Below are 16,128 nucleotides of genomic sequence, written 5' to 3' on the forward strand. Positions count from 1 at the left end.
CCTACAGCGTGGGGGCGAGGGGCGAAAGGGGGGAGGAGAGGGAGAAAGAGGGGGGGGGGAGGGGTGGAGAGAGTAGCGTATGCAGGAAGCACAAGTGGGAAGGGTAGAGGGGTAGAAGGGTAGAAGGTTAGGAACACAAATACGGTCACAGCACATTGCTTGCAACCTGTCGGTGGGAGGTCCATAGAGCATTACAGTGCCAGGCACGAAGATGTAAGGCGATACAAGGCTACCGTTGCTACTGCTACTGCCACTGCTACTGCTACTGCTACTGCTACTGCTACTGCTGCTGCTACTGCTACTGCTACTACTGCTGCCGTCGCTAATGCAGGGGGAGCCCCACCTTCACCCCTGCTACCTGCCCCCGTCGCTCTGCTATTGGCACACTGCTCCGAAACCTTGCCCCACCACCCGTCAGGAGGTCCGCTCCTCGCCATGCGGGCCTCTGGGGCTTTCCCCCTCCCCCCCCCTTCCCCCCGGCAGCCACGTAGCACCCACCATCACGAGGACAATCGCCTCGTTGCCAGCGGGCTCTTCGGGGTTGAGCAGGGCCCCGGGGGTTGAACGGAGGGAGCAGGGTGGGGAGGTACGGGGTATGGGAGTACGGAGAGGCGGATAAGACTGCAATTCATGCATTCATGCATCCATTAGGAGCGCAGGAAAAGTAAGCGGCGGCGGCAACAGTATCAACAATAGCAGCAGCGACACTAGCTAGCAGCAGTGACAATAGTCGCAAAGGTAGCAGCAACAGCAGCACCACGACATTTCCGACCAACAAACTCTCGTGGATACGGCATAGCACCAATTCCGCGCTGTGACAAAGAAAAAACTGACATCAAAAGGCCACGCCACCAACTTCCCAACCGCCTATACCATACCCGAAGACGAAAGAATCAACACTACTCCCGTACGGCAACAGGTCACCATCCCGTACCGGTACCGTACGGCAACAGGCCACCATCCCGTACCGGTACCGTACGGCACTCACCTGTGAAACTGCTGGTGGTGGAATCCAGTCCCGATGAGCTCATGTGGACGAGCTGCAGGAAATCCGATTCACCGTCAGCGCCCGTGTCGGCGTTGGTGGTGGCTGGGGCGGTACCGACAGCGGTGGCTGTGGCGACATGGCCGCCCTCAGCCCCACCTCCACCTTCAGGTCGGGTGCATGCGGTGGTAGTGGTGGTGGTGGTTGTGGTGGTGGTTGTGGTGGTTGCCGTCTGTTTCTTGGTTCGTTGGTGGTGGTGTGCCTTCAGGTCCACAAAGTAGGTGATGAGCTGTACAATGTTGGGGTGGCTGGGTAGGGGTTGGGCGAAGGCGGGAAGAAGGGGGGGAGGCGGGGGGAGAGGGGAGTGGGGAAGAAGAAAGGGCGGGGGAGGAGAGAGGGGAGGGGGGTTATGCTAATTAGGGCTGGAGAGAACTGACCGATGAGAACTGGCTGAGGGCGACGACGCCAATTCAAAAACTGAAACAGCAAGGTCAGGAAAAATGAAAGTGTTCAACAGGTAGCGTGACAGGCCAGACATATATATATATATATATAGGCGTAGTATACGATACCATGGTCCAGACTGTCGTACAAAGCGCAGGGAGGTCCCTTACCTCATCGACACAGACGCCACCAGCTCAACGGCGTCGTGCAGGTGCTTCGCCCGCAGAGCCCCACTGGCGGCGGCGGCGGCGGCGGCAACCCCGGCGGCGTAAGCCGCTTCAATGGAAGGCGACTTGGGCGCGGCTGCTGCACTGCCCAGCCCAGGGTCCTCCACCACCTGTACAACAAAGTACAAACAGCTTCAACGAAAAGGGAAATTTAACGGGAGCTAGGATTTCGCAGGTAGGGGCGGGGGCGGTGGGAGTAAGGCCCTTCATGCCTAGTAGGTATGGCACATGGCGCCCTAAGCTGGCCCCCAAGTGCCAATCAAGGCGTCCGATGTGGAGTTACGAGTGGTGAGGGGGAGGGGGAGGAACCCCCCCTGGACCCTTCCCCCTCCTTTGCAAAGCCAAACCCTCCTCCCCCCTTTCATTCCCTTCAGCTTCACGTCAGCAGTTTTTTACTACTTTTCCGCCGCCTATACACCTATCTTAACTTCTTTACGGCTTGGCAGTACTGCGTTTTTTTCCGCGCTTATTTAAGTCTTGGCGGCTAGGTAGGTGGTTTTCCCACATCATCTTCACTACATCATCATACTAGGGTTTGGCACTACTGGTAAGGCGCGACCACTGCCCCCGGGAGATCCCGGGATCGATATCCATTAGGGTCAAAAATCCTTCCAATGGTGGAAGGTATGCGCCCCTAGTTGATGGACGGTGGTGACCTGGGATAAAGTTAACCTGCGAGCCGACCAGGAATGGAGTTGTGCCGCTGTCGACCCGGCAGATTCCGTTGGATGCTGGAGTTGGTGCAGAATCTGAGCGATCCACTGAGAAGATGACTAGAGTGACTGGATGAGGGTGCCCCGAAATACCGGGGAAGGCAGGGTTTCGCAGGGTAGCTGCCACGGGCGAAGATACACCCCCCTGTCCCACACATCATCCCGAGGTCGCCGCCTTCAAGAACGCCTTTTGGTCAGTCCTACTTCTGGTACACTCTTGCCTTGGCAGCAGCTTCACTCGCTCGTGGTTCGTCTTTCCCCCTCCAGTCCCTCTAGGAACCCCCCCTCCAACGCACCTTGATGGCCACCTCCGACCCGTGGTACAGCCCGCGGTACACGGAGCCGTACCCCCCTTTGCCCACCCTCTCCAGGAAGCGGAGGCTCTCCAGGTCCTGGAGGCGGGAGGCGGCGCGGCTGTGGCTCGTGAGCTGCTCCGCCTGCAAGGAGCGTGTCGTCGTAGGCCCCGCAGGGGGAGTTGTGTCGGGGGGGGGGGGGACAACATTAGGGTTGGGGGGTCAACATATGCGAGTGGAAGTGGGGAGTGAGCTGCCGGGGAGTGCCGGGGAATGACGCGCAGGGGAGAGGCCGCAAGGGGGGGGGAGGGCCAATGCGGGCTGAGGGTGAAAGGCAGTTGTGGAGCCGGTCAGATTAAGAAGGAAAAGAGGAAGGAAAGAAAGAAAGTAAGGAAAACCGGAAGAGAAATACCGTTACCGCATGATCACCTCAACTTCTATCTCCCAAATACTCACACAAACATACACACATACACGCACGCCCACCTGCGCGCTCTTCAACCGGTCATGTAGCGTCGTGATGAGGGGCGCCAAGCGCACCCCACCCCGCGGACTGCCAGCAGCCTCCAAGGAGAACGATGTACGACCCGTATGCGAGTGCGCCAATGCCGTACGACTCACGCCTGAACGCACGCCGCTGGCGGGAGGCAAACCGCTGCCGCCTCCACCACCTGACACAAACGCCGCGAGCCGCTTACTAGCAGTGCTGTTGATATCGACACGGCTGTCGACGCCGGCGGGGGCGGCGGCGGCGGCGGCGGCACCCGCGGCGGCGCCCGCATCGGCCGTGAGCGCAGCGGCGGCGGCGGCCATTGCCGTAACGACCACATCATTCGGTGCCGCGGCTCCGCAATCTGTCGTAGCCGTTGGCGAGTTTGGCTCTTTATTGGTGTGGTGGTCGTTTTTGTTGTTATCGGTCTTATTGGTGTCAGGCTGGCGGCCGCTGCCGGCGGGGCCGGTACGGCGAAAAAAGGCCCCGATATTTGCCATAATGCCAAGCGGCGTCGCCGCCGTCGCCGCCCCTGCCGTCGTCGCCGTCGGCGTGGCGGGGGCCGGGCTGCTCCCAGAGGATCTAAAAGACTGGCTGCCGCCGCAAGTCGTATTGCCGAAAGCGGAGCCGCCGCCGCCGCCGCCACCGCCGCCGCCAGCAATAGCGCCGGCGCCGGCGGTAGCAGCCGCAGTTGCCGTTGGTCCGGCTAGCATTAGCGACGGCGAGGCGTGCACCGCCGCGGCGGCTGCCCGCGCCACCGCCATCCCGGGTGTCGTTGTCGCCGAGATGATAGGGCTGATTGCCCTCTGCCGTACTGCCGTACTGCCGGTACACAAGCCCACACTGGCGGGCCCCAGCAGGTCGTCATGCAGGAGGCTCCATTCGTCCGCCATAGGGCCCCCCGGGAGCAAGAGAGCGGCGACCGTGGGGGTGAGTGCCTGTGCGGGCGTGTGTGTTTTGGGAGCGTGTGTGTATTATGCGTGCATGTTGTTGTAGTTAGCAAGAAAGCCATGCACGACCAACGGCACGGCATCGTCAAACCACTTCCCCCCCTCCCCCTCCCCCTCCCCGTTCCCCCCCAACCTGCTTCTTCCCCCCCTCCCCCTCCCCGTTCCCCCCCCCAACCCTCTCACCCTGAGCAGCTGCCCCAGCTCCTGCACCACCGTTTGCAACAGCGCCTGCGGCAGAATGGAGTGGTAGGTGGCGTACAGCGCCAGGAGGGGCCGACCGCAGTGGCAAGAGGTGGCCAGGGCGAGGGACTGGGGGGGCGTCCCTCCGCCTCCAACCCCACCCCGGGGGAAGATCATCAAGTCGCGAGGAAGGGCCTTGCTGTCCTGCAATGTACAACATGGAATGTACGACCACACACTGTTTGGCGGGAGGAGAACCGTCACAGCGCCGTGCGTGCGTCATTCGCGTGCGTGTGCGTGTGGTTTACCCATAGGGTTGGAGAAAGCGGCGATCTTCACTCCACCCCACTCCAGGTTGAGAGGATGATAACGAACCACTGGCGAATGAAGCAGATATACCAGAAATAGACGGAAATAGTCCAGGAGGAGAAGATACATGCTGCATCAGGAGTATATTTTCTGACCAGCGATGATTTGAGTATTAGTAGTAGTAGTGGTAGTCTTGGCGGCGACGTGGCCGTAGCTGGGTTGCAAAACGAGTTACGTGCTACAGCTGCTGCCAAGTCCATTCCAGATTCAGGGGAATGAGGAGGAGTTCACACCCCCATTGACTACCAACCAGATGGCATTACGATATTGAGCTTGGGAATTGAGTGGAGGGGGCCGGAGAGGGCCGCCACCGGGAGAGAGGGAGAGAGACACGGGAGGGAGCTCGCTTCAGCAAAACATTGAGCAAATCGGTGTACGAGGGGCCCTCAAGGGGCCCTCAAACCGCCAGGCCACATCAACTCCTCCCGATGGCAAAATACACACAATGCTCCATCACTACTGGACGACGTCCTCACCTGCACGTAGGCGTTACAGTCCGCAATGCAGAGCCCCGACCCACGGGTCAGTGCCTCCCCCAGCAGGGTATGCTGCAGCGGCAGGCTCTGGCCCCGGCACCCGGGGCCGCCCTGAGGCCCTGAGGCGCCCGAGGGACCCCCCCCACCTCCGCCTCCACATCCCCCAACCCCCCCTCCGGTGGTGGTTAACGTTCCCTGGAGCCGCTGGACGGAACAGTCCGTCGTACCAACACCCCTGAGAAGCGGACGGGCGCCGGCGCCCGTGCTGGCGGTGGTGGCGGTGGTGGCGGCAGCAGCGCCGCCGGCGCCGGCGCCCGTGCCGTCCCGTCCCGCTGTTCCCAGGCTGTCCCGCTCCAGAACTGAGGGCTGCCCCAACATGAAGAAATCTGTGGACAGACAGGCGGACATGCAAATGGACATGTATGTTTGGGACCCAAGCGCTTTGGGTTGCAAATTTGGACGTAACCGGGGCCGATTGGCTCACACACATCCCCCTCACACGCACACACGCACACATCCCCCCCCCCCACACACACACCTGGAGGTTTGTAAGTGCTGAAGCCGCTGCCCCCCGCATCCACCATCACCACATCCCGACTGCGGCGTCGGCACATCGCAGACATACTGGCGCCGCCGCCGCCACCCGCACCCATGACGCCGTCGTACACGGCAAACACCGCCGCCGCCGTGCCATCCTGCGCACGGGAGGTAGAGTGACATGGTTGTCTTCGCTTTCATTATCGCTTTTGTTGGGACATAGGTCTGGGGCCACATACATCCCCACACATACATACAGACGCACTTACGTTCCTCAGCAGCGCCACCCTTGGCTGCATGGCCACCTTCACCGCCGCCACCACCAGGTCCAACGCTGCGGCGCTGAGGGCGTGGACAAGGTCGTTGATGGTGGAGGCGGCCAACAGCTCGGCCAGTGTACGGCGAGCCAGGGGAACCTGAGAACAAGGCCGGGACGGGGTTTGGGCTGGGCACACACACACACGCATACATGCACACATGCACACATGCACACATGCACACATGCACACACGCACACACGCACACACGCACACACACACGCACACACACACATACACGCACGCACACGAACACATGGGCGCACTCACTCTCGCTCAGGAACATCAGAATGGTGCGGCTGTGGTTCGAGAAACTGGGGCCCAGGGCGCGCAACTGTGACCCACTTTTTGGAATTCACACATACATACGTACATACATACACACTCACACAGCAGTCCCTGGCCAGTGTCAGGCCCGGCTTACAACGTTCATACACACACATACACACACATGCATGATGACCGACATGCGCACACACGGGCCGCACCCCCCCCTCGTACCAGGCCCCTACCCACGGGCCCCTCACCTGCGGCGGCCGCAACAGCGGGGCCAGCAGTGCCGCCACCAGCCCCAGCCCCTCGGACTGCCAGGCGGCAGGAGGGGCGGCACCTGCGAGTGGGCGGCAGGACAGCAGCCAGGACGATACGGACGAGAGCGCCCTTATGTATGTGTGTATGTATGTGTGTATGTATGTGTGTTTGTATGTGTGTTTGTATGTGTGTATGTTGTTACAGGGTGGTATAGTTATAGTGTGTATGTATGTGTGTATGTATGTGTGTTTGTATGTGTGTTTGTATGTGTGTATGTTGTTACAGGGTGGTATAGTTATAGTGTGTATGTATGTATGTTTGTGTGTGTGTGTGTGTGCACATGTCGGAATCAAAAGGAGAGGAGAAGGACGAAGAGACCCAGCGAATCGAGACGAACTGCGACTGCGCAACTGCTAGTACGACTGCTTCAGGCTAATGGGTGGATGGGCGGGTGGCACCGCCCGGGCACCCGGGCCGCCGGGTCGGGATTTCTTCTCGGGCGGGCGGTCTGAGGTCTCCAGGTGTTGCCTTCCCACATCCACATCCACATGTCCACCCCACGCACCCAAACGTAGCCTCAAGACCAGGGCCCCCATCAACCCCCACCCACCACGCAGCCCCACCACGCAGCCCCACCACGCAGCCCCACCACGCAGCCCCAACCCACCAGTCGCCGACAAAATAAACATGCCAGACAGGGACTTGCCCCCGGGGATGCCCACTGCCACGAAATGGCGCAGCGAGTGGTCAGAACGGGGGGGGGAGGAGCAGCAGCGGCCGCCGCCCACCACCGCGCCAGCAGCCGTCTCCTGTTGCCGTGCTGGCTTCCCTTGCAGCTGCTGCTGCTGCTGCTGCTGCTGAGGGCGGTGTTCCTGTTGCAAGTGCTGCTTTCGATACTGTTGCTGCTGCTGCTGCTGTTGTTGTTGTTGTTGTTGTTGTTGTTGTTGTTGTTGTTGTTGTTGTTGTTGTTGTTGTTGTTGTTGATGATGATGATGATGATGTTGATGAGGCAACTCAACGGAGCGAAACACCAGCGGTACGGGGTCCTGCGGGTGAGGCGGTGAGAGGGTGGGCGGCGATGTGGCGTTGAATGCCCGACGTTCAAGCGAGTCCCAGTTTCGGGTTCCATCCCCCCCTCAGGCCTCGGCCTCCTGCCGCCTGACCGCCCGCCTCCTCCCTAACCGTAAACCGCCCTGCGCCCTGCGCCGGCCCCCTACCTACGACACTCTTCTGGTAACACGCAACCCCTCTCCTTTTTCAACACCGACCGTCCTTCACTGCCACCAATCAGCACCTACAAGAGCACACACATGTGCCACTACTCGCGCCCAGGCGACGAGGGCCACTTCGGCCCCAACCTCTTCACGTGTGTGGGGTGTGTGCGTGGGGGGGATCATGTGGCAGAAGGAGCCGCATCTCCCCGTCAGCGTGTGACGAGCGCGTTTTCCCTTTCCACGTCATCGAGTCGGGAGAATGGGGAACATGGGGAATGAGACAGAACCCGCTGCCCCGCACTAACTGGCACTCCCGATCTGCTACTCAGCAGGTGTATATATATACCTGCTGAGTACTGATTTTTTTATACATATTACTTGTACGTGTAAAAAATAGTAATAATACATATATAACTATCATATATTTATAATATAGAAATAACAATGACAATAACATGTAATGTTTACTTCAATGTACACGCCCCGGCCCCTCTCACCCTCTGTTCCTGCAAAGTGGCCGCCAGGAGAGCCACATCCAGGGAGGGGTAAGGGGAGGAGGCAGCGCCCAGGGGAGACGAGTCGTCGTCCGAAGTGCCGTTGCTGTAGGCGGTTGTCGTGCCCGGCAGTAGCAGCTGCCCCAGCCGCAACCCCAGCAGGGGAACATCCCCTGAGGTGGCTAACGCCGCTACGCCAGCACCCGCCATCATGAAGATGCTGTGTGTACGTATGTTCATATGTTCATATGTTCATATGTACATATGTTTATATGTATGTATGTTTGGGGACAAGTTTGGGGGGTTCGGAATGGGAGAACAGGATGAAGGAGAAGAGGTTAAGGGGAGATGGAGACATAGATTGGGGTTGGGGAGGTTTAAAAGCCTAGTGGGAGTGGGAGTGGGAGTGGGAGTGGGAGTGGGAGTGGGAGTGGGAGTGGGAGTGGGAGTGGGAGTGGGAGTGGGAGTGGGAGTGGGAGTGGGAGTGGGAGTGGGAGTGGGAGTGGGAGTGGGAGTGGGAGTGGGAGTGGGAGTGGGAGTGGGAGTGGGAGTGGGAGTGGGAGTGGGAGTGGGAGTGGGAGTCCAAGTAAAGAAGAAAGCTGAGAAACAAGATAAGAGACTAAGGATGTGGGTCACTGAAAAAATGTGCGATAGTGTAAAAATGTGGATCAGTCCGGACACGTGAGCCAGTACAGAAAGGTGTGCTAGCTTTATGACCTCATTGCAATCCCTTGGTCGGCACCTGGTGTGGTGAGGGGAAGGAGTCAGTCAGTCATGGCTGATGCCACACCGCAACCTGGGCTTTGGCCCATACCGTCTGGCAACCAAGAGCCCGGGCTGCTGGCTTCTGTGGACCCAGTTCGGATTCCCTTCAAGAAGGTGTATCACTACAATATCACTCTTTGTGGCGTTACGTCTGTTGGCTTTCGATATGCCCCGGCCCTCTCAGCACAGCGGCGGCCACTACCATAGGAAAGAAACCGTTAAGTTTCCAACTGTCACTTGGACCCGAACAATTGCATCCATGTAATGCGGCGATGAGCGCGTTGTATCCTACCTTGCATGGTCAGCAGGAAGGCGCTTTGTAAGCGCCACACATGCACTCTGAAGGGTGTCCCACCATTCTCCATGCGGGGCGTCTCCGGTAAGCAGAGGAACCAGTCCCGCCCAGTCCTGCAAAACAGTTACTTCAAACCTCAATTATCTCAAGCCATCCGAGAGGCAAGCGCAGCGACCAGCTTGCGCGCGGTTAAAACGAAGCGCAAGTTTGTCCCTGGACCTGCGGAGTTAACCCAAGTAGGCGCGCTTTATGAATGGAAATACCAGCATACTTACTAGCTGCTCCTTGCATCGTTCTCCTTCAGCGCGTCGACCCCCTGGCACGGACCGAACTCCACCCGAGGAAGAACTGGAATCTTGAAAACCATCGCTTCCACGGGAAAGGTTATTATTACAACCAAATCCGAAGCAGTCAGTCAAGCAGCGCATGTTATGTTCGTGGCCAGCTCTTCTGCCCGTGTGGTTTCAATATGACGGTTATCTTTGCCCTTAAGTAGTTGCAGGATACAGGAAAAGCATTTCCGCTGCTTAGTTATGAAAGGCTGAGCGACTAGGTAGAGCTGTTTACCTATGAATGGTCCAGGACCAGACGGACCGTACCGCAGTTTGTGGTTGCACAGCTAAGGCTAGCAGCGAGAAGCGTAGAGAGCTTGAAGCAACGAAGTTCACCCGCGGGGAAGCCCCCTGAGCGCAAGGCGCTTGCCTTGTTTAAGATTTTTCCGATGCAAATCTTAACCGAATTCGTTACTTACAAACTCAACATCTCTGCAACCTGACTGGATTACCATACAAGTATGTATATCGTGACCGTCATATTGTTGTATTTTATAATTACAAACGCCTTTGTGCTCAGCTTACTTCCTTGATGAAGTCCAGAGGCGCTCCGATATGCGATCAGTTCGGCACACAAGGGCCTGATCGCCACACCCGGATTTGGGGGATGTTTTTAACTATTCTATCGCATATTGCACCATTTGAATTAAATTCGTAACCTGGGTCGGTGCACATGCCACACACATCCCTGTCTAATTTTTCCTTTCCCTGATCATTTTGCATCCTTCTGGCGTCTTTTAATTCGACCTCGTATGAAAGTATGAAGCATAAGCCCTCCCCTTGGGACTCTTAACATGCCGAACAACCAAGCTCCGCGATGCATTTACCCTGTCGTTCGCAAAACGGACAAGCACTCTGGGCCACACGATACTGCCAGAAATGCTGGCAGTTGCCATATTCCATATTACATACCCTCGCATTGCGCAGGCCTTCTGAACATTCGCCGACACGCACCATGTTAGTCTTGGTCCGATAGTCATATGCTCATTCACGCAGAAGCCGCGCGCATGCTGCTATAGCCAAACCAGTTGACGTAATACCGTTTTCCAGCTTGCACAAAATGAGTTTCACCTTGTGGCAGTGCCCGAGTCGGTTATGCTGGGGCGTGGCTGAAATGGAACATAGTACACAGATGATTTCCGTTACAACAACTGTTGAATCAATGACCTGAAATGCAACGACCTTTCAAAAGATCTTGACTTCCTCATCAGCAAACTCCATCACCAGTAAGCACGCCACCGCCTTGCCTACACATTTGCGTTTCAACCGATAAAATACTCTTACTATGGCGGCTATGGCCGGTACCGTAAGGGGATAAGGACCCCCCCACACGTGGGCCCGGGGATAAGGACACAGCCCTACTGCGCCTGCCGCCGCGGAAAGCATTGCCGTACTCAACGACCAAACAACATCCAACATCATTGTGCATAATGTACTCCTTTGGCGGTTTCCACAGCCAAACAACACAGATGCACAGCGGCGGTACTGCCAAACCCCGCACTCGGCAATGGCGTTGCGCCCCAAGCCCCTGGGTTGCATGCCAACTCCTCGTCCGAACCCGCCCGATACACGTCCCCTTCCCCGCGCCCCTACCCGCAAGCCCGTCACCGCATCCGCCACTTACATGTTTGCAACCCCTCACTGCGTCACTCATGATGGTGATTTTGATGAAAATCGCAACTGCGTTGCCACGTGCGCGTACGGTGCCCGTACATACCTCGCTCTCCTACCTTATTGGGTCCTATCTTTGGACCAAGCAACACCTCATGGACATTTTTCTCTCGCTGGTAATTGCTTCGACTGGTTCGGGTCGTTCCGAACACATAATACAACAGAATCGCGGTATTGATATGCACATATTGGCATACATGCACAGCACGTCATTGAGAAATGAAGTGCACAGCAGACATAGATCACGCAGGAGCATTCAAAGTTGGTCGTCGTCTTCCTTCACTTCTTCTCCCTCCCTCGTCGCCCTCCTACAACGGCTCCACCTCTATTGGACACGTCCTTAGGCGCAACTACGTGTATAATTACGGAAACCATCCGACGTTGGAAGATGATGGGAAGATGCCAGAGAACCCAGGATGGGCGAAATCCCCTGGCAGCCTTGCGAGAGCTTTACTAGCTGCTGAGGAGAATGTCCCAACCGCCGCACTAACAACGTATGTATTCCACAATCGACACCAGCTTCGCGACTGATGCACCAACTGGTGAAAATGCGAACAAACGAAATAAAAAGCCGAGGGCCAACAAATGATGACAAACTTTCAAATGCTTATTTTGGAAAGAACCGCCATCCAGTAATCGCCCGACAAAATCCAGCAACCCAGCTATAATCGCACAGCCATCTCCACCACCACGACACGACAAATCCCTTCCCTCCCTCCTGCCTCCCACAGGTGCTCCAAAATAGCCGACAGATTAGACATACATACAGAGATTAACCCCCCGGGCCCCTCCTCCTCCCTAGCCATATTTCCATTGACTAACTGAACTGTGCCCCAACCTTCCACCATAAGGCCATAATCGCCACCATAGACGCCATTAGCACCACCGTCATCGTGATCACCACCACCCTCGCCACTGCCACTGCTGCTGCTTTGTCAGTCCTCCGTGTACTGCCCTCCGTCACAGGGGGGGCCCCAAAAACTCCTGCCATATGACACAGGCGGTACGGCCCTCTTGCAGGTCCGGCACCACACGACATCGGAACATGAGGCATCATTAGGGATATGATGCCGACCAGGGGCAGTCTGTGGGGCCGAAGCATGATACGCGCGCACGTGCAGACGCATACATACAGGCACGACATGCATTCGGCAGCGCGTATGGCCTTCACGTTGAGCAATCAATACCCACCACGCGTACAGTTACGTAACACCATCCATACAGCCCCCAGGTCGCCTCAAAGCGGCCCTTCATGCTTACCACCACAAAAGACTACTATATCTAATCTGCGAAATAAATTTTGTACCCACACGTACCCACACGTACTGTTTACATTGTTCCGGCTCCTCCGATTTCTAACTGGCTCCCGTTGTCGGGAGATTGAAAGGGCTACTGCCTGGGAGAGGCTGTACTTGGCTCTCGCACCGCATGTGCGTATGCCGTATGAAACTCCCTGAGAATGAAATAGCGCTTGCAAGAAGCGCACACATACACACACACATGAGAGGCAGCCTCGTAGTTTGGCGCCGGAGGACACAGCGGGATGCGACGGCGTACAAAAACACAGTCACTACGATCTGAATACATACGAAGTACTATTTCATCATCATCGTGAACACACGAAGATAATTAGGGGTTCACGTATCGTGTCCGTATACGGCACACAGCTAGACGACGCGAGTCCTGTTGCTGCACTTTCAGAGAGCTGCTTTCAGCCCCCGCTTCAACAGGCCGTCAAAACCAAAACCAAAACCAAACACGGCCTCTGCTATTGCCCCCCCCCAGCCACTAAGCATCATAGCTCAACCCAACCCAACCCAACCCAACCGAGCCCCACAGGGCAGCAGCAACTCAACCCAGCCCGCACACAGAGGGCTACCCGGGTCCCAGCACTCCACTCACCGCCCTTCGCGCCCTACAGCCCAGCCGTCAGATGATGAGCCTCCCCGGCCCCAGCCCTAGACCCGATGGGGCAGGAACAGGACTCATGCCCGTGTTGGACCCACCACCGCCGCCTCGGAGACTTCCCAATCGCTGCGGCATACCCTCTCGCTGGCTCAAGTGGAGGTGCGGGCCGGTCGCCGTGCCGCCTGCAGTAAAGCCACCACCGTACAAGTTCACCGGCACCGGCACCGGCACCGGCACTGCTGCTTGTTGCTGTTGTTGTTGCTGCTGTTGTTGCTGCTGCTGCTGTTGCTGTTGTTGCTGGGGGTGTTGCATCTGGTGCAGGTTTTGTAGCTGCTGCGCATGTGCGTGTGGGTGGCCGTGCGGGTGGCCGTGTGGGTTACGCGGACTGCCCACCGTATCGAGCCCCACGGCTGGCCCGTGGCCATGTGGCCCGTGGCCGTGTCCATGTCCAGCAGGCCCGCGTTGCGAGGACCTCCATACAGCTGGTCCTGGTCCTGGTCCTCCTCCTGCACCTGCTGCGGATGTAGCTCTGCTGTGCTGCTCTATCATAGCTTCCAGCTCCGCCACAACGGCACTGGCCGTGGGGCGCTCCGACGGGGTGGCGTGCCAGCAGCGCTCCGCCAACCGCCTGGAACCCAGGATTGGTGGGTGAGTGGGTGGGTTGCAGGGGGGATGCGATGGTGAGGCAAGGCTAAGAGTATTTATTGATGACAAGCGCGGTCAGGGAAGGAGGTGTGTGCGGGACTGCGGTGGCTCTGTGGTGGGCTGGGCCTGCTGGGTGCAGCTGGAAGGTTCACACACAATAGCACCCAGAAAATAAGTATAGAGGAATAGGGTGGTTCCAAACCAGGCCAAAAGAAGAACATGACGCCAGGCCTGGCCACCCTAACCCTCCACGAAGGAATCCTCTAATAGTATTATTATCATTATTATTATTTTTACTATTATCCTTATGATTATTAGTAAAAGTAACATCATTCCGCCGGTCATGTTCTGGACGCACGTATTCCGTACCTGTACTCCAGGGGCACCCAGGCCGGGAACACCGGTCTCAGGTTCTCTCGCACCACCCCCCGGATGATCTGCTTGGTGTTGAGCCCCTGGTACAGTCGGGTGCCGCACACCATCTGCCACAGGAGGATGCCGAAGGCGAACATGTCGATGCTGGCGGTCAGCTGCTTCTGGCCTGAATTCAACTCAACACGTGTGCGGGGTTGGAGGGGAAGGGGAGGAAAAGAGGGGGAAAAGGGACGGGGGAGGGGCGCCCGGGAGGTTAAGGAGGTTACAGCGGGAAGCAGAACTGACTCGCAAGGCGTGGGACCCAACCGCGAACGAGGTGAGCGGAGATGGGGAGGTGGTTTGTTTGGATATTCCTCCGACACGTGAGACGCATGAACACCAAAGGCGAAGCGAATCGCCCTAGCGAATTCCCCCTGCCCCCACCCTCTCCACACACACAAACCCCTCACACAACCACAGACCTTGAACGCAAGCTTACGTGGGAGCAGTCCCTTCCTTCCCTTCCTTCGGGCCCCCTCCCCAAAAGGCCCCGGGCTGCCTCCCCCCAGCCCCAATCTTGGAGAAATCTTTGGGGCAACCCCCTTTTACCTGCCAGGCTCTCAGGTGCCATGTGGGTCAGAGTCCTGCAGTTAGGCAGTTAGGCGGTTCGGGTAGTTTTAGGCAGTTGAGTAGTTAGGTTAAGTTCATTTGGGTTTCATACCGATTCCGTCAATGCAATACGCCCTCCGACTCCCCCATGCCCCCTCCTCGTGCTTCTCCCCCCTCTTTTCCCGCACCCGCTGGCCACCGCCTCGTCAATGACCAGCTGCCCCTCTTCGTCGTGCGCCATCATCTTGGCCAGTCCGAAGTCCGACAGCTTGGCCGTGAAGCCCCTCGGGTCCCTGGGCGAGCTCTTGAGCAGCACGTTCTGGGGCTTGAGGTCGCAATGCACCATGTGGAGGCCGTGCATGTGGCGCAGGGCCAGAGCGACCTCCAGCAGGGTAGAGTACACGGACTGGGGAAAGAGGAGGGGGGGGGGACGGGGGGGCGGGGGGGGGGCGGGGGTTAAGAGGGGAGGGGAGGAGGCAAAGAGGAGAAGTTGAGGTAGACCAGGAGCGGGGACCGCGGGACGCCCGTAGGTAAGGGAGTTTAAGGGAATGAGAGGGAGGGGTAAGGGGGGGAGGAGGGGAAAATGAACCATGGAATGCCTGAGCGCATTGTCGAGACCCCAAAACACGGACATGTGTACCGTGTACCGCAACATCACCCAAATTACGTACATACATACACACGTGATGGCCCCCCATCCGCCCTCACCCTCCCCGGGCCCCCCCCACAACACCTTGAGGTTCAGCTGCAGGTGTCCATAGCTGTGTCGGTCATCTGAAGGGCCGGCGACGTAGGGCAGAGGTAGCAGCAGCAGCCGCGGTAGCAACAGCAGTAAAAACAGCAGTTTCAGCAACAATAGCATTACCAATAACATTAGCAACAGCGGAAGCGGTGACAGTAGCAGAAAGGGCTGGAAAAGAGACATTTAACTGCCTGGCGCCATGCTCCGCCGCGCGAGTGTCTGCCGTCTCTCCGTCTCTGCCTCCCTCCCTCCCTCCCTGCCGATATCCGCCATCCTTACCCCGCCTGCCCATCCTCACATTCAATCATATTCACCTCAACAACTACCACAACGACCACCGCAACTACCAACAGAGCCACCCCTGCCATCACTACTCATCATCATCGCAGCTCGCCTCCGCCCCCCACCTCCTGAACCTCCCCTCCGCCCTCACCTCGCGTAGGGCCCACATTGCGGTAGAAAGCCCGCTGGTTGATGGCGGTCTTGAGCGTACCCGCATCACAAAACTCCTGACGATTCGCGGGGTGCATGGGGTGATGATGATGATGATGTTCGCAGGTCGAAAGGTTGGTAAGTGGGTGTGGGTG

The 16,128-nt window shown here is 57.8% G+C and overlaps 2 protein-coding genes across 2 annotated transcripts in view; both read right to left on the reverse strand.

Moving 5' to 3' along the window:
* The window catches only part of VOLCADRAFT_96179 (uncharacterized protein), a gene marked incomplete at both ends in the record, with an annotated part of 13,228 nt that extends 3,581 nt beyond the window's left edge, over positions 1 to 9,647 (reverse strand). The window contains 15 exons of the mRNA XM_002955283.1: positions 499 to 533; positions 989 to 1,090; positions 1,145 to 1,293; positions 1,600 to 1,766; positions 2,666 to 2,806; positions 3,149 to 4,090; positions 4,286 to 4,330; positions 5,128 to 5,513; positions 5,666 to 5,822; positions 5,934 to 6,080; positions 6,509 to 6,591; positions 7,180 to 7,233; positions 7,807 to 7,870; positions 8,224 to 8,440; positions 9,556 to 9,647. Of these exons, the coding sequence (XP_002955329.1) occupies positions 499 to 533; positions 989 to 1,090; positions 1,145 to 1,293; positions 1,600 to 1,766; positions 2,666 to 2,806; positions 3,149 to 4,090; positions 4,286 to 4,330; positions 5,128 to 5,513; positions 5,666 to 5,822; positions 5,934 to 6,080; positions 6,509 to 6,591; positions 7,180 to 7,233; positions 7,807 to 7,870; positions 8,224 to 8,440; positions 9,556 to 9,647 (2,781 nt within the window). The remainder of the gene's footprint in view (positions 1 to 498; positions 534 to 988; positions 1,091 to 1,144; positions 1,294 to 1,599; positions 1,767 to 2,665; positions 2,807 to 3,148; positions 4,091 to 4,285; positions 4,331 to 5,127; positions 5,514 to 5,665; positions 5,823 to 5,933; positions 6,081 to 6,508; positions 6,592 to 7,179; positions 7,234 to 7,806; positions 7,871 to 8,223; positions 8,441 to 9,555) is intronic.
* A 4,090-nt stretch (positions 9,648 to 13,737) lies between these two features.
* VOLCADRAFT_46763 (uncharacterized protein) lies at positions 13,738 to 15,187 on the reverse strand (the record flags this gene model as incomplete). The annotated part of the gene is made up of 3 exons (XM_002955284.1): positions 13,738 to 13,819; positions 14,206 to 14,387; positions 14,999 to 15,187. Coding segments are annotated over 3 exons (453 nt in total), but the record flags the coding sequence as incomplete, so codon positions are not given.
* Between the last annotated feature and the right edge of the window lie 941 nt (positions 15,188 to 16,128).

Source organism: Volvox carteri, assembly GCF_000143455.1.
Source record: "Volvox carteri f. nagariensis unplaced genomic scaffold VOLCAscaffold_50, whole genome shotgun sequence".
NCBI classification, from domain to species: Eukaryota; Viridiplantae; Chlorophyta; class Chlorophyceae; order Chlamydomonadales; family Volvocaceae; genus Volvox; species Volvox carteri.